This window comes from Dipodomys merriami, unplaced genomic scaffold (assembly GCF_024711535.1).
Source record: "Dipodomys merriami isolate MVZ:Mamm:240054 unplaced genomic scaffold, mDipMer1.0.p SCAF_5, whole genome shotgun sequence".
Taxonomy (NCBI): Eukaryota; Metazoa; Chordata; class Mammalia; order Rodentia; family Heteromyidae; genus Dipodomys; species Dipodomys merriami.
Window position 1 is genome coordinate 22,917,045 of NW_027206068.1, and position 22,407 is coordinate 22,939,451.

At 33.5% G+C, this 22,407-nt stretch overlaps 2 protein-coding genes across 5 annotated transcripts in view; one reads left to right on the forward strand and one right to left on the reverse strand.

The window, feature by feature from the left end:
• Nucleotides 1-22,407, forward strand: part of Immp2l (inner mitochondrial membrane peptidase subunit 2) — an 864,225-nt gene that overhangs the window by 406,288 nt on the left and 435,530 nt on the right. The gene's annotated exons all lie outside the window — the stretch shown is intronic.
• Nucleotides 5,361-22,407, reverse strand: part of Lrrn3 (leucine rich repeat neuronal 3) — a 34,656-nt gene continuing 17,609 nt past the window's right edge. The window contains exon 2 of the mRNA XM_069996184.1: nucleotides 5,361-8,371. Coding sequence (XP_069852285.1) covers nucleotides 5,888-8,014 — 2,127 coding nt within the window. The 5' untranslated portion in view covers nucleotides 8,015-8,371 and the 3' untranslated portion in view covers nucleotides 5,361-5,887. The remainder of the gene's footprint in view (nucleotides 8,372-22,407) is intronic.

Here is a 22,407-nt window from a genome sequence, read left to right on the forward strand (position 1 = left end):
TAATATGAAACTTATAAATTACATCTGAAAATTCAAGGTTTGCAATGAAGTGTAAGTCAGCCAGAAAAGCAAACTCTTTCCAGAGCACAGGGATTTCTGTAAGTTGGGATCATTCAGTTTGAGCATTGCCTTCCTTATGCTTGCACTGCCAGTGTTCATGAGAATGGGTGAGGAAGAAGCAGAAGGTGAAAGGAAGGTTGTATTTTCTACATATTATTCCTATGAATGTATGAAACATATGCAAATGTATATATGTGTGTGTGCATATATATATATATATATATATATATATATATATATATATATATATATATATATATATTGTTTGCTTGCTTGCATGTTTTCCTGGTATTGGAATTTGAAGCCAGGGCCTTGTCCTTGCTAAGGGAGCATTCTACTACTTGAGCTGCTCTCTGAGCCCTCTTTTGTTTTTGTTATTTTTCGTATGGGTTATTGTATTTGCCCAGGGCTAGACAAGGACTACCATTCTCTTATATTCTCTGCAATTGCTGGTATTATAAGCATGTACCCACTAGTGGCTTGTTCTGTGAGATAAATTCTAACTGCTGTTTTTAATATAGTTCATTTTGGGGGGAACAATTACTTAATCTCTCTTGAGTTGTATGGATTAAAGTGTTGTTATTAGAAATAAGTATTTTATTCTCTTATTTCTAATACTTATTAGAAATAAGTATTTTAGTTTTATATATTTTTCTGTACCCCTGCTTTTTTGTTAGAAAGAGTATTTTTCACATTCAATTTTTGGGTATAATATGACGATATAAATCATAAACTTTATATGTGAAAAAATGTTTTAAAAACTACCCATTTATTTACTGTAAAAATGTATATAATGAAATGTTAGTTTATTGACTAACTGAGCAGAAAATGGGAATTGGAAGGCTAGAATCCTTTAAATTATTTTGGAGAAAGGATTTTTTTCTATTGAATAAGTGACTCTTCTCTGTAACTATTATTAAAGAGATGTTTGCCAGAAGTCTGACCTTAATCCCAGTTTTGCTAATGAATTTCAATTTTATATAGTGCTTTTTTGAAGAACCATTTGGTCAGCTTGTCTATATTGCTTTAATAATGGAACTTTTGATAGTTTAAGAATTATTTCTGTCTTTACCAGCCTTGAATCTGGTAGCACAGATAACAGGGAGGTTATTTTATTACACTCTGATTCCTTCAATGTAAGGATTAGGAAAGCCAGTTTATGGCCAAAGCTCATTCCATTACTTGCTCCTGAGGTTGATAAACATTATAAATGGATATCACAATTGGATTTTGAATCAATAACCTCAGACAGTATACCATACAGTTTAATGAACAGTCTAATTTTCCTTACAGTGGTTGTATAAAGCTATTATTTTTGAAGATATATTGGATTTAGAAAAGATAAATATAAAGCTAGATAGTACTGTGTAGTCTCTAAGTATTACAGTACTTGATTCTTCTAAGAGGCTTTACTGATGTCAACCATAATTCTTGTTGTTATGCTTTGTTAGGCTGGACCATTCCATGATAAATTTGAATTCATATACAATATTTTCTCTAAATTTATTACTTTTTGAAGTGGTTATATAGCATATGGCTTATTTCAGAGATGAACTAAGAGCCCTATGAAGTGTGTGTGTGTGTGTGTGTGTGTGTGTGTGTGTGTGTGTGTGTGAGAGAGAGAGAGAGAGAGAGAGAGAGAGAGAGAGAGAGAGAGAGAGAGAGAGAGAGAGCCTAGTCTCTGATCAGTAGGAATAAAAAGGAATTGTATTCTACATATCTATATCTATATCACAGCATAGGTCTTCATTTGAGAATAATGAGTTCTTAGTATTCAATGTTTAAGCTTTTCTGCTTATTTCATTAATGAAATTGTTAGGTCAGATTTGGGAAACAACCTTATAATTATTTCAAGGCATAAAAAACTTTGCTAACTGTTGCATTCCCTACTTAAAACTTAAAGACTCCAGCCTGGTGCCAGTGGCTCACATGTGTAATCCATTGCTACTAAAGAGGCTGAGATCTGAGGATCGTGGTTCAAAGCCAGCCAGGGCAAGAAAGTCTGTGACACTGTTATCTCCAATTAACAATCAGAAAACTATAAGTGGTGCTGTGGCTTAAGTTGTTGAGTGCTCACTCACCTTGAGCTGAAGAGCTCACAACAGTGTCCAGGCCCAGAGTTCAAGCCCCATGACAAAATAAAATAAAATAAAATAAAAACTTAAAGAAACCTTGTCATCCAAGAAAATGAGAAGTTCAAAAAGACATTCTATCATTGAGAAAATATCTATGTATTTTACAAGAAGGTGAATCACCTATGTTTTGAAGTGTTTGTCTTTTAACAACTTTTATCAAGATTGGATATATAATTTATAGATTTTTATATTATTAAATCTAATTTTTCACTTATGTAAAATATTTTAACTTTTCCTTTGCGTTAGAAGAATAACATAAATCTAGGCCATTTTTGTCCTTATCAAACATCTTCACTTTTTAACTGAGCACCTAAGAGCAGAAAATAGTCTGCTGACACTCGGGTTAATTTCTTGCTCTTTCCAAAACTTCATGGTACTGATAGTAACCTTTCTTTCCATTGTAGTTTTCCCCAAAAATGATCTAATTAATAATGCATTGTTTAGGACAATGGGAGAAGCACTGCTGTAAAACTATGGAGAATGGGAAAAAATTTGTAGTCTTTGATGTTTAACATTTCTACTTGGACTTTGGGAACCTAGATAGTACTCTAAAATAATAACATGTTACTAGGAGTTTTGGCATATTCCTGTAATTTCAGAAACTCAGGAGGTAGAGATGGAAAGATTTTAACTGGAAGCTAGCCCAGGTAAAAACTTAGGGAGATTTTTGTTGTTGTTGTTGACAAACAAATGACTTCATGGAGAATATCTTTAATTTCAACTATAGGAGATAGATGTAGAATGATTGTGGTATAAAGTGAGACTATCTAAAGATCAACAAAAGCAAAATCAGCTACTTTGACCAGTACTTAATTTTATGTCAGGTTTAGGAGATAACATACGGAGTATAAAACACCATTATTTTATTGCAGAAAATGTTTTTATCTTTTTTTTTCTCCTATTGTCTTTTTAGATTAAAATTTAAGAAAATAAATAGGACCATAATTGCTTTAAGCCATTTGTATTACTTATCTGTAACAAATGCCTCATTTTACTGTTCTTTAGTAGATGATTATTCAAAGGCCTATTTCATAACAGTTTTCGAAAGAAATAAAGAGCTTGCAATGTATTGTAAGCTCTACTATCTGTGATGGTTCTTCATGTACATAAGTTTAAAGGAAACATACAAGATACTTGTTCAAGTTCTTGCTGAACCATACAATACCTGCATCCTAATAAGGTGTATTTAGGCGCCTATATTTTTGACAAATAGCTGAGTTCCAGTTAGCTCTGTCCATGGTGCTGAAACTTCTTGTGATATATGAGTGTGGCTTGCTGATAAATTCTAATGTCAGCCTCTGTGTGATAGTGATTCATCAGGTTGTAAAATTTCTGTTTGGGAAATGCATTAAATTAGTGAGTTTTATGTTTTTGTTCTGTTGAAATTAACAACGTTTATCCTTTTGTTTTAAAGAGTCCATAGAAATTACCTCCTACATTGTCAAAAACAGCTAGAAATTAATTGGAAACTGTCAATTCTATTGCAAAAGAAATATCTAATATTAACAAATAAATGGATGTGACTGCAGGGTTGGAAATGTTTACAGGGCAGTGATATGTTGGGACTATGCAGCAATCTACTGTAAGGAAAGCTACACATTTGACTATGAACCTGAACAATATGAATTAATGAGGGAGCCATGTCATTTTGTGCAGATAAGTAATTTGCCTTTTAAAATTATGGCTTATTATTGTAGATAGTTTCTGATATTTCATGAAATTTTCTTCATATAAAATACATTTAATTTTGCAAGACTGAGGGGTTTTGTAAAAACAAGTTTAGCTGAATCCCTCAATGATATTTGTTCATTTTTTCAAATGAAATTCTTTCATTTTTAAATCGTACAAAGGATTTATAGAGAATTAGTGATTTTCTTGACTTTATTTTAATAATTCATACTATTTTAAACTGTGATGTGTGGTCACCTCAATTATAGTCTTAGAGGACTGAATCTTATTTTGTGTTTCATCCTAAATTTGTTAATGAACCTTACTAGTTTTTTAAACTGTCCTCTTAAATTTTTATATTAAAAATCTTAAACTCTCAGTCATTTTAAAAATAAAATGCAGTAAAATTATTTCAATATCTCTTTCTTAAATAAGATATAAAAACCATATTTCATAAAGCTAAACCTAAATTTGAGTTTTAACAAAATTAATCTTTTTGGAGTAGAAATAATGCTATTCATGAAAAATTCATTCCATAATGAAAATGCTATATTTTTAGATGTATAACTAGGAGATAATATCCACAATATGCAAAGATGTTTATTTTTAAGATGAAATTAAACAAATTAGAAAATAAACAAAGTTAAATCCTTGAAATCACAAAAAGAGAAAAGGAAATATTTAATAGATGCTCAGTCTTCACTATGTCCTGTCATTTTTATATATTAAAATAGATGGTAGGATTTCATAATATTTTATAAAATTGAATCTGATTAGCTTTTACCATTAGTCTCATGTAATTCATAGTAAAATTCTAAAACTGAGGTTTTGAAAGAGGACATCCTTGCTAGAAAATAATTATTTGCTTGCTATTTCAGTGGAGCTCATTGTGTTTAAAATCACAGACGCTGTGGCTCAAGAGGTAGAGCGTTCGCCTTGAGCTGAAGAGCTGAGGGATAGCGCCCAAGTCCAAAGTTCAAGCCCCATGACTGACAAATAAATAAATAAATAAATAAATAAATAAATAAATAAATAAATAAATAAAATCACAGAAAAAAATTGAAAACTGCATTTAGATAATAAGCCCTACTGAAATCTGGCACTATTTTCTGCAAAGCAAGCATCCTAAAGCTGAGCTAATATTAATTAGTGAAATAAGACCTTCATTTGCTCAGGTATTGGATTTACATTATTTGAAACTAATAATTAAATGCACCTCAAAAGCTGCTTGGTAAAAAATCTTTAGGTGAATATATAATTTCCAGTTAGATCTTTAAGTGAATATATAATTTCTTGGGAGATTTGATTTGGTTGATAATTAGTGTTAAATACCATACAGTTATTGCCTTTTAATACTGATAAAAGTTTTTAAGTTGATTTTTATGCATCACAAAATTGCAACAAAATCCCCAAGACATTTCTTAATTTTAGCATTCCAAATTTCTCTATAGAAAAGCACATTTGAAAACGATGTCATTTAAATGATATATGATCAGATGTTATTTCCCAGAAATTATTCTTTATTTAGAAACAAAAAACAAGACAAAAGCAATTGATTTTAATCCAAAATGTATTTTTCCTTATAAAAAAGGTCCACATACTCACTGTGTCTACTCTACAGAATTTGTCCTTTTTATTACACCACGTGTCAATTCAAGTTTATCTGGTCACTGCAAAAACTCGTGGCTAATGTGTGTAATACAACACAGGAGAGGTATTGCTCAGTTCAACTACTCTTATATACTTAAAAAAAATACAGAAATGTTTTTGTTCACTTTAACTGTAGTCCAGACATAAAAGTTACATGAAAGTCCTAGAAAATGGAATTATTTTATTTGGTTGCCACAGTACCCTTTGAAGCCAGTTAATTAAAATGCTGAACTTGTACATATTTCCCTTGGTCAGAAGCAGCATTGGTGAAGTTTAACCCCCTTTTCTAGAAATTAATATTTCTCTGCCTATATTTTTTAAAATCATAGCTGCAGTCTTGAGTTTTTCTTTGAAGTAGGTTTAGAAGGTTGTTTTTAGGACATATTTGTTGGTGTACCTATGGCAGTTGCTTTCACTTCCAAAGATGTACTGTTTTCTTGGCCGGCTTCCCAGAGGTTTATCAGAGGAGGATAAAGCTCACTGAATGCAAGGGTTTGTTTGTGTAAGTAATTCTTTACGTGAATATGTTCACCATTGCAGTTCATTTCTTGACAGAAGTAGCTGAAAAGACACATCACACCAATAATCCCCAGAAGTCCTCCAAGCCAGGCCATCACTGTAGTGGTATTACTCTTTTCATACTGTTTGTGATCAGGGTCCAGGCCTTTTGTGGTGACGTTTACACATTGTTTTCTATTTTTCTGATAGACTGTGGGAACATCAATACAAATTTTATATTCAGTAGCTGGGTTCAGATGAGATAGATTATATACCTTGATATCAGAGGGTATTCGAGCACTTAGGGCAGCATGAGAATCTCCAGTTTTGACAAAGGCTGTCCATGTAACACTGGATTTGAGAATTTTAGAGCTTGTTTTCCAAGACACTAGAACTGAATTGGCCTGAATGTCTCTTATTTTAATATTTAAAGATCCATTGCTCTCCTGGGGGAAAGAACCATCCACTTTGATCATAATAGACTTTAAGTCAGCACCAACTAGATTAGTTGCTATGCATGTATATAAACCCCCTTCTTTTGGGGTGATGCCACTTATATCCAGCGTGCCTTCTGAATGAACATAGAACCTCTCTGTCAGAGTATTAGGCATGAGTTTTTGGCCGGAAGGTGTTATCCAGTAGATTTCAGGCTGTGGCTCTGCAGTAGCTCTGCAGTGGAGGGAGACATAGCTGTCAACCTCGACATCCAAGTTAGAAGGAAAGCTCTCAGGAGCTATAAGAGGGAGACATATCTCCATCATGTCTCTGAAGTGCACTTGCCGAACATTCTGGCCTTGGAATTCAGGTGGGTCCACGCAAAACAGCGAGTCTGGCTCCATAAACCGGATGTTGGTTTTGTTCATGTTAATCCAGCGGATGACACAGTCACATCTGATAGGATTGCTATGTATGCTGATTTCCTTGAGATTTGGCAGAGACTCGATAGTCCCATGATACAGGGCACTAAGGGCATTGCTGTTTAGCATCAGTGATTCTAGCTTGGGGAGTCTGAAAAATGCGTTTGGATGAATGTAAGACAGTCTAGGGTTATTTGTAGCTTCTATTTTTCTTAAATCTGGCAAGTTATCCACAGCAAGACTGTCGATAGATATCAGCTCAGGCATATTATTTATCCCCAATTCCTTTAAGTGTAACATGTTGCTAAAATCACCCCTTCGTATTCTGTGAATTGGATTTTTATTTAGATCCAAAAATTTGAGGTTTACCACTTTTTGAAGAGCAACATGGGGCACTCTAATAAGCCTGTTGTCATAAAAAGAGATGCTTTCTAAGTTTTCAAGTCCAACCAAGGCATTATCAGGTATTTCTGTGAGGTTTACTCCCGCTACAACCAGGCTGCGAAGATTGATAAGAGGCTTAAAGTTCATGTCTTTGATTCTGATGATTGGATTTTCCCCAATCATCAAAATCTCTAGATTCGGAAGAGCATCAAACCACTTACTGTTAATCATCTGCAGTCTATTTGAATTGAGATGAAGTCGAAGAAGATTATGTAGGCCAATAAAGGCTCCAGGTGAAATTGTAGAAAGCAAGTTGTGATTAATATAGAGTTCTTGTAAGTTACTCAGTCCAGATAGACATTTTTCAGGCAGCTCAGTGAGTTTGTTTTCCTCTAGGTACACAGAAAGGAGCTGAGACATCTTTTTTACATTAATGTTGGTGACTGAAGATAAATTGTTTTGGGATAAGTCCAGGCCCGTAAGGTTTACTGGAAATTCTATGGAATACTCAATCTTTGCAATATTGTTCGTCTGTAGGAGCAGAACCTGTGTATCAGCAGGCAATGTAGCAGGGAAATTTAAAAGACCTAAATCATTGCAATCCACCGTAGATGCTTCCATATACACAGATCTGGGGGTAAACCAAGGCCTGACTTCACATGTACATAATTGTGGGCAGTCCACTTTTTTATCTACAGCTTGTACTAGGGTAGTGATAACTAGGCCAAGTAGCACATGAATTCGGAGTGGCATGTCCTTCATCTTAGCTTTCTTCTTCAGAAATTTAATGGGTCCAGGAGGATTTCACAGTTACTGCTAGTAAGTACAGTAAGCGCTGATTGATAAAGAAAATACTTGTGTTTGTCAAATGATGAATGCCATAGAACTGCAGAGCTTTTCTTCACGGAAATAAGTAGGAGTGCCACAACTGCATTGCTGAAAGATGTCATGCATCGTGGAGAAAAGAAGGTTGCTATCTCCTTAATGGTAAAAGGTTGGTGTGTTGTTTGAGGATGGAATATGTATAGGTGGTCATAGGATATTGAGCAATTCATTTATTTAGGAGTATACTATTCATATCCCATGCTGTAGAGTTCTTGGAGGAATAGCGGCTTTATGCTATATGCAATAAAAGAGAAAAAGAATTAGGACAAAGGAAAAATAATGTAATATTTACTAATTATAACTACTTCATATATAAACAATATTAAAGCTTACAGTTGTCTTAGTATGTTTAGATAACTTCATCCTTGTTAAACTATGCTTTAAAAGCACTTGGATCTCAAGAGACTTAGACAGTTGGAAAATTTTTAAACTTTAGAAGTCTGAGGTTTCATTAAATGTAATAAATATTCTCCCAAGCTTATTTGGAATCTTTAGTTTTATATACTTTCTATAGTCATTTTATATCTTACATTCTAACTGTTATTGAGGGGGAAAAAAAGAAAATGGCCTATAGTGATGATGGATTTTGCCCCCCCCCCTTCCCCGCCAACACACTTAGGCAAAATACAAAGGATATGCATAAATAATACTGTTCCAACCAAATGAGTGAAGTCCATGTAGATAACATTAGTAGGAAAGATTATAACATAGCTGTTAAATGGACTAGAAATAGTGAGTGGTATTTAGCTGGATTTTGCATTTTCAGTCGACGTCTTTCTATAGTCTTATTTGTATAAGGTGACCTGAATCATTACAGTATTAAGGAAATGTTAAATCTAACAGCATAGATATACCTGTATTTTATTCTTAACTGAAGTTCAGATTAATGTCAGACTGTTTTATTTAATCATTGAGAATAAATTATGTGCCATTAGTCAATAACAATAAAAAAGCAACTACAGTATATCAGTAAAACGAGCTATTCAAAGAACTAATGGGGTATTCAAATATCTAAGAAGATATTCTTTAAAATGGATATCAATGTTTCACTGAAAGTACAAGTGATTATAAAACCAAATTGCAGTTTTGGTACAATCTATTCTTTAAAATGCCAAACTGCGTTTACGCAGATTCTTCATCCAGTTGAACTGCCCTTTAAGTATGCAGAAGAACAGGGCATAACCCAGCTCTTCATTCTAAGCCTTGCTGCTTTCTAGCAAATCTAGTATGCATCATCAGTCTCTGAATCTTGTGCCTTTTTTAACCCAGGCCCAATGTTGACATTCATAATGGTACTGGGGATTGAAGGTAAGATAATTTGAATAAATCAGTGACAGACCTGGACTTATGATCTTTATGTAGAGACTGTGTTTGTTTTTAAAGATGTCCCATTCACAAAATTATAAATCATTTACAGTTTAAAGTCACAGCTAATTAGTCTCTTCCTCTTAAATTTCAGAACTATGATATTATACAAAACTAAATCAGACCCAGGTATCAGTGGCTGAGGCCTGTAATCCTAGCTACTATGGAGGCTGAGCTCTGAGGATCACTGTTCAAAGCCAGCCTGTGCAAGGAAAGTCTGTGAGACTCTTATCTCCAATTAACCACTAGAAAACGGAAAGTAGTTCTGTGGCTTAAATGGTAGAACACTAGCCTTGAGCCCAGAGTTCAAGCCCCATGACCAAAAATCAACAACAACAACAAAAAACAAAGAAAAACTAAGTCAGAAAGTTTAGGTAACTACTAAGTTAGTTTGAATTAATATTATCACTACTGTTCTCATTATATTATTACTTTTAATTGTTTGACTCATACCAAGCTAGTACTTCCACAGTAATTTTAAAAGTTTATTAACTAATAACTCACAAATGTATATTTTGGTCACTTAACTTGAATATGAAATATATAATTACAATGATTTTTAAAAGTTTAAGTATCCAGCAAAAAACAACATAGATAAGAAAAAAGAAGAAAAAAAGATGCAATAGATTTTTGCAGACTTTTTCCATGTTTTCTGTTAGATAAAAAGTGAAATGTCACAGTTGTCCTGTGAAGGGAAGAAAGTGACTTTCATAGGCACTAGTTTTGAAATATAGCTAATTTTTAAAACCGATGTTTTACTTCAGCATTAAGAAAATACTTTTTGCATTTTTTATTGTGAAAGTAAGGTACAGAGGGGTTACAATTACATGGTCAAGGTAATGAGTACATTTCTTGTCAAGCATTGTTGCCTCCTCCTTTGTTTCTTCTTATCATCCCTTTCCATCTCCCCACCTCCACCAATGTAAAATTCGTTTTTCGACATAACGTCTAGAAAATATGTTTTTGCTGTTAACTCCTTGGGGATTTGGGCTAGGTAAAAATTATAAATGTGGTGTTGATTTCAAAAGGGGGCTTCTCACTCTTTGTTTTATACATGCCTATATAAAATTAAAAATAGCATACTGCCATTAATCTTAATCCCATTTTGGTTTTTCAAAATTCATATTTTCTGACCATTCTCACTTTCCAGACCCTCTTCTTCTTTTCTTGTGTTTGCTTGTGTTTCTTGTGTTTTGTTTTTGTTGTTTTTTTAATCTGTAAGAGTTCCTTTAACTTGCATCTTAAAAAAAAAGTTTTATTATCTTTAAGTGATTGTAAAAAGAAGTTCCCATTCTACACAACACTATATGAATACAAAGAGTCTGACAACATTGTCACCCATCACTCATAACCCACCCCTTCTCTCACTTTTCTTTTCTTTCTTTTTTTTTTTTTTTTTTTTTTTCTTTTTGCGTCTGGTCGTGGGGCCTGAACTCTGGGCCTGGGCGCTGTCCCTCAGCTCTTCAGCTCAAGGCTAGCACTCTACCACTGGAGCCACAGCACCACTTCCAGCTTTTTTTTTTTTTTCTGCTTATGTGGTGCTGAGGAATCGAACCCAGGGCCTCAGGCATGCAAGGCAAGCGCTCTACCACTGACCCACCTTCCCAGCCCAATCTTTTTTTTTTTTTGTCGGTTGTAGGCCTGAACTCTGAGCCTGGGTTCTTTCCCTTGCTCTTTAGCTTAAGGCTAGTGCTCTACCACTTCAGCCATAGCACCACTTCTGGCTTTTTCTGCTTATATGATGAGGAATTGAACCCAGGGCCTCATTCATGCAAGTCAAGCACTCTACCACTGAGCCACCTTCCCAGCCCTTTTATTTTAAATTGAGATTAGGTAAATTTCACATATTAGGTAAATTTTACATATTTCACAGTATTGTGGAATAGTGATACTTAAAGTCACAAAAACATTTTAACCTTCACAAGGCAAATTGTCATTATCATGGTCTATAAAGTTATGAATACAATTATTTCTTCCATATCAGGTGATATTTACACTTCTTTCCGTTCGCTTAGTGTCGACTGTTCCCCCTTTCCCTCTCATTCCTCCCTTCCCATCACCACTTGTTGTTTTTAAAGACATTGAATTAAAAAAAGAAACACCTTTGAAGTTTTTTTAAAGTTCAAAAAACCTTGAATTAGAACATTATTGATGTGTTTACCTAGTTTCCCATGTTCCATCAATTATCAAGGTTGTTTTTCTTCAAAAATAAGAATGGAGAAATCATACTTCAAAGTAAAAATCAATATTTCAACTTCAGTTTCAAGGTATTTTGGACTGTTGCTTAGGGATGTGGTGAGGGGCCTAGTATAGGAATCAGATATTAAAGTAATTGTGAATCAACTGGTGAAAGAATAAAAAGTAGGTAGTATAATGAGAATTTTTTGTTGTTTTCACCTATAATATGGTAATTAGGCCATACTGAAGTCAGTGTTACTAAGGATAGATGGATTTTTTTATTAAGTAATTCCTTTTTTTTTAGTGTAAACAGCCACTTGATCATGCAGTTAAGCATTAACAACCAACATAAAGCACTAGAGTTAACTCGCTGGTCTTCCACATAAAACAACCAAGTCAGTCTTTTTTTTTTTTTTTTTTGGTATTCTGTTAAATTTAATGATAACAGAATCTCATATGTTAAAGCAAAATAAATTGAAACAGTAAAATTCAGAAGATAATGTTATTGAAGTGTCATAGGGAATGAAATTCTATTTTGCAATAAATTGCATTATTATAATGATGCTTTTAAATGGTTGAAGTGACAGATTCAATCAAGTTCAAAGTTAGCCTTTTATTAGAGATTGTTCTCTATTCTTCCTTTCATTTATTCTAACCAGTGTTTGAGTAAGTATTTGTTCAGTGGATACTGTTGTTAATCATTATGCTTTCATTTCTAATCTCTCATTTTATATTATCTTTAAAATTTGAAAAATTAAAATTCTTTCATTGATGGATTTTAGTTTGCCAGTAAAGCAAATATGTAAATGTCTGGATTGCTTTAGAAGATCTTTTTCTTTTTTTGCTTGTTTTTTAATTTACAAAACACTGCAAGCCAAGGTCAGGCGAATCATCTAAGTAATCCTAGCTACTCAGAGGCTGAGATTTGGTGATTGCAATTCAAACCCAGCCTAGGCAAGAACATCAGTGAGACTCTTTTCTCCAGTTAATCACTAAAAAGCCAGAAATTGGCTCAAATGGTAGATGCTAGCCTTGAACAAAAATGCTTAGTGACAGTGCCCAGGCTCAGATAGGTAGGTAGGTAGATAGATAGATAGATAGATAGATAGATAGATAGATAGATAGATAGATAGATAGATAGATAGATAGATAGAAAAGAGAAAGAGAGAGACAGACAGAGAGACAGAGAGACAGAGAGAAGGTAGCACAAAATACGTATGTCATTTGTGATCTTTGAAAATTTCTTCCCCATGTAGCTTTTGCCTCAGGAAAGGCAACAGGCCTAAACTATTTTATATGGGACACTGACAGCATGAAGTCTCCTAATTTAGCTAGCCTAAGAAAGCCATTTTAAGAGTTCTCATATCTTATATTTTTAATATATGTGAATACCCATCATAACTTGAGATTTCCTTCTAGAGTAATTTTTAGGTTTGAGAATCTAAAAATACAAATTGTCTCCATATATAATTACATAGGGAACCTTGAATGGAGGAAAGCTCCTTTTTCTTTAGTAAAGAAGTTTTTGTTCTTTAGCTTCTTTATCTTTTTCCATCATTTCTGAAACATTGATTGAACACCGACTTTTTGGCGGACAATCTTAGGCACTGGAAAGTCAGTCATAAATAAGATGAAATATCTGCTCAGCAAGTTCTCAGTTATGGAAGGAGGGGATAGTGAAGGAGAATGAATAGATTTGATTTATAGTAAAGGTGCGTACAGTGGGTCTGTGGGAGTACACGGGGGGGGGAATGCCTAGTGCTGTCAGTGCCAAGGAGTAACCCAAATGTTCTGTGGTCTTCTGTCAAGAAGGAAAGAAAAAGAACTGGATTATGGTGAGGAGACAGGTGAATAAAAAGATTTCAAATCTGTTTTCAGAAGAATTTTTACAATCCCATACCTTAAAAACAAAATATTCTTCCTTACTTGTTCTTCATTACATGTATTTTAGAGTCTATACTTTGAAGAAGAGAAACATTTTGATATTTGATGCAGGTTTTAAAAAAATGGATAAAGATAGAGGTTGCCATAGCTACCTTAAAATCCAGCCTTTCCCTTTAATCTATAGCAAATTTCTAAGATTCATTTGCATAGAGAATTTAAAATCTATTCTCCAGTTATTTGATTTTATATTCCCTTGTTGTATGAGTCAATCTTTTTTTCACTTTGACCTGAAAGTTCTGTGTCTCATAGGTGCTGTTTTTTATTCTAAATTTATCCCCCCCCAAAATATTTCTTACCCCCAAAATATTCATTTTCCATTTTCTTCAATGTAATTATTTGAATGTACGTGTTAACTTTTAAGAAGAAGTATATATAGAGAGTGATTTAATGAAAGTCAGCTTAAAATATTAATTAGCCTGCTAGTAAAAAGTTGATGGAAACAATTTGCTTTGCCACTGAACCAGGAATCATCATGTGCCTTGTAACTGGGTTTAGAACACCTCTTTTCTCCTGCCTAAAATTATTATTAAAAGTTAGAAACTGTGATAATTTAAGAGTCTTTCCCATTTTAAACTTATATAATGTTCATTATTGGGAATAAGTCAAAATTTAAGATGTGTCTAATAACTAGTTGTTTGTAACCTTTCTGAATTTAACCTTTGTATCATTTAGTTGACCACAGTTTTATGTTCAGTACTCTGGCCCTGTACTATAACAAATGGATCAGTGAATTTAGACATATAGGGCTTTTAAAGGTCATTGAATTTGCTATCTGCTGTCATTCCAAATTAATTCTTGCAACAATTCCCATTTATGTTTATGTCTACACAATAGTAAATGAAATAGTTACTTCTGTCATAAAATAATTAAGGTAAACTAGCCACTCAAAATTGAATTGCCTGTATTACCTGTTTTGATCTAAATATAAACATGGATTCAAATGCATGTCTATTTTCATTTTGCCTTCAAAGATGTGTCTTAATGACTGAGATCTATTCACCCTCAGATGATTATTAAAAATAGCATTATTCATTGTATTGTCATTTCAGAAAGATGTTTCTTCCAAATACCCAGGTGCACTACTTTTGTTTTTATTGTTATATTTCTTCTTTGATAATGAAGTTTTACACCTGGACCCATTGCAACAATGAGATGTACAAGCTGTTATGTAGAAAAACGAACTTTGCAACTTTGGTGGGGGGGGGGGGGGAGGGGGTGGGGGGAGGGGGGGAGTATGGGAAGGGGAAACAAAAGGAGGAAACAATGCTTAATAAGAAATGTACTCGTTATCTTGCCCATGTAATTGTAACTCCTCTGTAGGGTATTCTCACAATAAAAATAAATAAATAAATTTAGAAGGCAATAATCAGAAAATTTAGTCTCTAGTTTTAGTTTTCCTTCATGATTTGTATAACAAATTTTTCCCTTTAAATCTTAGCTTCTCACAAAATGTGGAATTAGAATGAATTTTCACCATTATTTCCAAACTGATTTTTTTTTTTTTTGTCAGTTGTGGAGCTTGAACTCTGGGCCTGGGTGCTGTCCCTGCACTCTTCAGCTCAAGGCTAGTGCTCTACCACTTAAGCCACAGCGCCACTTCCGCCTTATTCTTCTTATTCTCACTCTACCACTGAGCCACCTTCCCAGCCCCAAACTGATTTTTAATGCTTTACAAAATCCAGAGCCTTCTTGCAGACTTGTGATTATAAAGAAGCTTGCTTATTACAAAACAGGAATAAAATCACATCCTGAAAAGCTTTCATGTTGGTATCGTGATTTCTATATATGGATAAATTATCAGCTTGCTATGATACTGTCATTTCTCATTATGAAAAAGTTCTTATTTGTATGTATTTTTAATTACAGTTTTTGCTCAGCATAACACTTCATTAATAACATATGTAAGTTGATTTTTGCGCATCATTAGCAAAACAAATGATATATCTAAGCCATAACTTGTATCTTTATACTTATATTATTTCTTCTATTAGCACCACCCTACGTATTAGGATACTCCAATTTACTATATGGTATAGCAGAACGTTGATTAATGTTTTTAGAGAGCCAGTGGTATTTGATTGCCCATATTTCCTTTTATAACTTCTTTTTTATTCTTACCTTGGTTTTTAGAATTTATATTTTCCCAAGCATAGCCATGTGTGGGGAAAACTAATCATTTGTGTATTACCCATTGACTCATCTTAGTTTGAAGTATAGTAATCATATTTTCTACAGTAGAAAACACAGTATTAGAAAACTTGCTTCAGGTTGTAACTGAACTATGTATCTCCATTGAAGTTAAATTTTCAACACTTTAGCCACAGAATATTGTGAAGTATGCAAGTTCAGGAATTAGGAGACAGCTGGGCGCTGGTGGCTCATGCCTGTAATCCTAGCTACTCAGGGAGGCTGAGATCTGAGGATTGTGGTTCAAAGCCAGCCCGGACAGGAAAGGCCGTGAGACTCCTATCTCCAATAAACCATCTGAAAAACAGGAAGTAGTGCTGTAGCTCAAGTGGTAGAGTGCTAGCCATGAGCTGAAGAGCTGAGGGATAGTGCCCAGGCCCAGAGTTCAAGCCCCACAACTGACAAAAAAAAAAAAAAAAAAAAAGAATTAGGAGACAGTGTGACATTTAGTGATTTCTTTTTAAAGTTACCTTCAAGCTCTATAATTACATTATTTTGCAATAACCTTTAATACTCTCAAAATAATTTCAACATATTTTTGTGCATAAATAATACACTTTATAAACAATAGGATTTACATAGATTGCACAATTTTTAGATTTATTCTAATGTTTACATGTTTGTAAACTTGTATAGAAAGAATGCAAATTCCACTAGTATTAGATGTAAGTTTATTAAAAATATTTCTAGGATCCATACACATTCTTGGAAATTCCTTGATTTCTTTTTACTGTATGCCCAAGTCTATTTATTGATATTGGTAAAGAAAGTAACAAAACATATGTATAGATGTATATGTGTGTTTATGTATGCTGAAATACTTTGGCCATGTTTGGGAAATTCTGGATATGAGTAATGAAATTTATGCACTAAATTTATCTGTATTTTCCAGTTTTATTCTTGTCTACAGCTGTTTTGTTTAGTTAGGTATCAATTTATACTTTAATCTTACACATGGGTTGAAAAAAATAGTCTAACCAATTTCTTTATTTCCTTGGTATATTTTATTTCCAAAGCCTCATTCTTACCATCCAGTTCCAGATTTTTGAGTAACAGGTACAGTGAGTAATTTGTAAAGACTGCCTTCATCTTATCTCAAAGGAAATTCTAGTTAGGTTATTTTTCTGGCACATTCCCTTGACTGGATGAGAGTAGAAAAGCTCATGCCCTTGCCTTGCAGGATGATGATTTGGAAATGCATGTCTCACGTAGACATGCTTTCAATTAAACTGCATTTCAGATGAAAGCATTTGGGCTAATTATCTAGATAATCCTAGCAATTTCATTTTCTTCTCCACTGGAAGATAGCCAAACATCCTGCCTTTGAAGTCCCTATCCTTTGAGTTACCTGAAGAGGAAGGCTGGGCCTTTCCTAGTGTAATTATATATATATATATGAAAGAAAGAGTTTGTATAAAGATGGACACAGCTAGATTATCTTATGCTTTCTGATCTTCTCAGTACTTCTTTCCCTAAGGTCTTATGTCTGGGGGACAAAACTGGCATGCACACGCATGCACACACACACACACACACACACACACACACACACACACACACACACACACACACACACACACACACACACACACACACACACACACACACACACACACACACACACACACACACACACACACACACACACACACCCCACAGAGTTCTTTTTGATTACTAGTCTTTTATGCTAGTCTGATGTACTATAAAAAAAGATGACATCCAGAAATTTTTCCTCACATTTATACTTTTTGATTAACTCATTTTCATACAATGGGAATCATTCATTTTAGAGAAGGAAAAGAAACATCTAGACAAGAATCCAAGTGCTAAACTATAGATGTAGAAGAAAGTATATTATAGTTGCAGTGTTATTACAGCCATATCAAAATTGTTTTTCAGTGAAGAGCTTTTTTTCTTTAAACAGTAACGCACAGTAAATGGTGTCTGGGTAGTTGCATTTTTGTTTGGCATATAATAAAATTGGTTCCTTTTGCTATTTTAGAACCAAATATCAGTGTTTTCACCAAGATTGGGAAAATGAAACATGTTGTGAAAGAAAGTAAAGTAAAATGAACTGTGGTAAAATGCAGTATATGAATTATAGCTCAATGTTTTCATTTGGGCTTTGGGGTCTGTCCCTGATTACCATGTGTTCAGTAATGAAGGATTGTTTTCTATTACCTAAGGGAGCGGGTCAAGCTGATATGGTCTGTATTGTTAGTTCCTAACAATGAGCATGGATTTGTGTCTCTATCTTTGTTTCCAAACCATGCCAGATTTCCCTCTGTTCTGTGGTTTTCTCCTTACAGTCTCACAATCTGCTTAAAACAACATTGCTGTATTTGTGTCCAGGGAATACAAGAAAATATTTTAAAATAGAACAGCAAAAACTTCATTGAAAGCTTGAAACAAGTTTCCTAAATTATGGCTTTGAGTTTCAAATGCAATCTTTCAAGCAATATGAGAAGGCAGTTTTCACGAACATATGCATATTTGTGCATCTTGGTTTGAGTAGAAATTAATTACCTTGGAAGTAGTGAACTCTTTCTCTAAACTTGTGTTGACAAATGATTAATGTGAGATCACTTAGTGGCATTTTTGAGGGCATTCCCTCCCTTCCCCCTTCCTTCCTTCTTTCCTTCATTTTTTTCTCCCTTTCTCCTTCCCTCCTTCCTCTTTCTCTCTGTTTTTCCCTCTCCTCTCCCTCATTCTCTTTTCTTTCTTCACTTTCTCTCTTTCCTTTCTTCCCCTTTCTTTCCTGGAGACCAAACTCAGGGCTTCATGCCTGCTAAACAAGCTTCCTACCAAAGTTCTTCCCTAGAAGTTATCTTAAGGATGAGACAGAATTTCTGATGCCTACTAGGTCAAAATTTGTGGTTTATTTCACACGTGGAGATTAAAGGCACGATAGGCAAATGAAAGTTTTTTCTTCCTGTCAACCACTTCATCTTTCAAGGACCAAACAACAACCATAACTAAGCTGAAATAAACTTTACAAGACTGCCTTAAGACTGCCTTATAAAAGTCACTTAAATTAATTTTTAATTGTTATTGATAGAAGGGAGCATGTTTGAGTCAATGTTCAAAATCAGCTTTATTGTGAGGTCTATTGTAATAAGTTTCTAGTGATATGTAATTATTAAACCATTTAAGGAATAAAACACAGATGGAGTGTGAATATTCGGAACGACAAATAATCATATATTAAATTGAATGTGTCTATAGAAAAATCCAAAAATTAAAGGGGAGGGGAGATAAAAAGACTAATGGCCATCTCTTTGAAATGGAAAGGAGTACAATTTATGATGTCTATTCAATTCTAGTTATGTGTTAATGGACAACACAAGTCCTTGATATCATTATTTTTTTCATAGAGTCTCATGAAGAGCACAGAAATATTCCCATAAACATTAGTTTTTCAATTTTTCACTTGGATGGGCCAATCACAGGAAGTGAGTTCTAAATCTTAATAGAGAAAAGGTTCTTTCAAAACAAGGTTGTAAATTTTCAGCCACTTGACTTAAAAGCCTAATACTCATCTTATATATTGTTTAGATGAAAAAAATAGGTGACAAATCTCCAGTACAGAAGATTTTCTTTGAAATTTCTGAAGATAATTTGGGATTATGATTCAGACTGTTAGTTTAGGCTAAGAAAAGCAAATATACAGTCCAATAGCAGTTCAAGATGATAGAGTTTAGTATATTTTTATAGAAAAGATGAAATATGTATATTGTATATGAGTTATGAGAAGAAAATTTCTCTTCATGTTGTATGATTCAAGGTCTGGAAAACTTTCAAATTGGTCTGGGACATTCATTTAAATTTACCTTTTCAATGTGTCCCAGCAAAATTATTTTGTGAAGTTGTTTTCTTTGCCATTAATATCTGTTACAGGAATACTTCACATTACTCAGTGAAGAATAATCAGCATTAATTTCATATTATGGCAATTTTTTAAGGTTTAAAGGTATATTTTATACTCATGCATATGTATTATTTGTTTCATAGATTTTACTCGAAATAGCTATGTACTAAAGTTTAAACTACCAGATGTTCAAGCTCCAAACTGAAAGTGGAATAAAACTTGTATCCTGATTTCTGTTGATGTTTTAGAATTTATGTTTTAGAATTCATGATTGTTGGGTTAGTAAGTTATCGTCTTTATGACCATTCATTATGTTTAGTTTTTCTTGGGAAACATGGTATCATTTCAGCAAACAAGAGTTACCCTAAATATTTGAAAAGAACAATTAAAGTATGTCAGGATAGTGAAAACATATAGATTTGAGAATTGTGCTTTTTAGGTTATTTTGTTGTTGGTGGTATGGTCTTGGGGCTTTAACTTGGGGCCTGGGCACTGTCCTTAGCTCTTTTGCTTGAGCTTTGTGCTCTTCTACTTTGAGCCCCAGTGCCACTTTCCAGGTTCCTTTTAATTACTAATTTCTACACATTGTATTGAGAAATGTAGAATAAGTTATAATATAGACATTTCTAATATCCACAGACATATAAGATCTTTGATGCTTAACTTACTCTTGCATATTTTACTATAGATCTGATCCTAATGATTCTAAAATTAGAGTATATTGTTATACAAAGATATTTCAATTCAACATGTCCATTTATGTCTACAATGCATCTCAATCAGAGTCACCCTGGCCTCACTATTCTCTGCCTCCACCTATCCCCTCCCACCAATCTCTCAAGATTCTTACCTCCATTTTCACAATTGTGACTATATTCACCCACCACTTCTCATTCCATCCATCATCTCTGTCCTCCTTTTAGCCCTCATCTTCCTTAATCAAAGCTTGCTTAAGATTTTTCTAAAGCCTTGTCATTTCCATTAATAACAGCAAACAAGTGATAAAATCAACTGTACTCATCATAATAGTTGCTACATCACAAAAATTGACTTCACTTTTCATGTAGGATCTTGTTTCCCAATATAATTCTGCCAGCATGTGCAGTGATGCACACTTTATAGGCAATAAGGCAGCTCAAAGAGATTTAGTGAGTTGCTCAAAGTTAAAAAGGCTGGAAAGTGACAGCTCCTGAACTTTATTTCAGATCCTGAGCTTATCACCAGCTGTCTTCCTTTTAGCCCATGCCACATATAGTTTTGTGTTATAGATACATTTGTACTTGATTAACCTCCTTAATTATTACTAAACAACTGCAATGAAGAATTGGATGCTTTAGTTGATACTAAAATGCATTCATGATAACCTATACTTTACAGGCATATGTAATTCTTAAGCATATACAACGTTGTTTTCTTCTTTGCATGATGACATTAAATAATACCGTTTAAAAGAAGTTAATGGCTTATTACACAGCAATAAACATGTTAAATTTGTATTAGAATTAGATATTTAGATGTTTGGGTTTTAACTTAGATTTTAGTTCTTCTGTTCAATAATACCTTATTTATGAACACCTGTACTGAAAATACTCTCTGAAGATACTCTATATTTTCTATAGAATTAAAGACTCAAGGAATAGTTTATTTCCTTTTTGTTAAATACCTGCTTCCTATCACCTCCACTGGAATATTACTTTCATAAAAGTAGATGCTTACCCAGCTAGAATAATGTGTGGCAAATTACTATTAGTTACTTTTAACTGTAAATCTCTGTATTATCAGTGTTAACAGTTTTTAAAGTTATCTGTACAAGATATTTTTCATTACTTGCTGATTTCACTCCTACAGTTCAAACAATGGATTACCAAGAGATGATTTAAGCTTTGCAAACAGGCATAAATGTGCAAGGTGTTTTTCTCTTTTTAATTTTAAGAGACTATAGAAATAGAACAAAACATATGTAACATACTAGCATGTTTTAAAATGTATAATTATATTCAGATTATTGAAAAAGAATCATAAAATAACTTCCAATTCAACCTCTACTCTTCCTATTATCTTAAAATAATGTATTGAGAAGAAAACAAAAGAGAACATCTTTTATTTGTTCATGTTTTCACTTGAGAGATTTCCTTATTGATATTTAAATTGTAGCTATAGTCATAGAGTGGTGGAGATGTGAGGTATACAGATTATTTTCTTAAAGTTTATGACATGTCTACTTAGAGAACATAGGAAATCATGTAAATTGGGTCAAAATATGTTCTTAATAGCTTGAACTGCCAGAAAGCTTTTAAGAATAATGAAAAATGCTCCAAAACAACAAAAGGAGTATTGATAAACATGACAATAATTGAGTATACACATGGAGAAAAGGCTTCTAAAAAACGAGTTTGGTATGGCTAGAGGCCAGACCTTGCTTGTTGCCAGTTAGTGATCTGATCAAATGGAAAGAAATCATTACATCAATTGTGTGTGAGTGATATACACTCCTTAGTGAAGTCTGGTTTGGAGTAGAGTCTATACAGGATATTGATACCTAGGAGACAGTGAACTTCAGGGCAGAAAACACTTATGTATTGAAATTTATACATAATCCTTTAGAGAAAAAAATTGACTCCCATCTTGCTTACATCAAGGGAGTACAAATATTTTTGATCCCAAGATTCAGTAGAATAACCTAGAGGCCATGTGCCACACAAGAAATGCGTACATTTTACTTAAACAT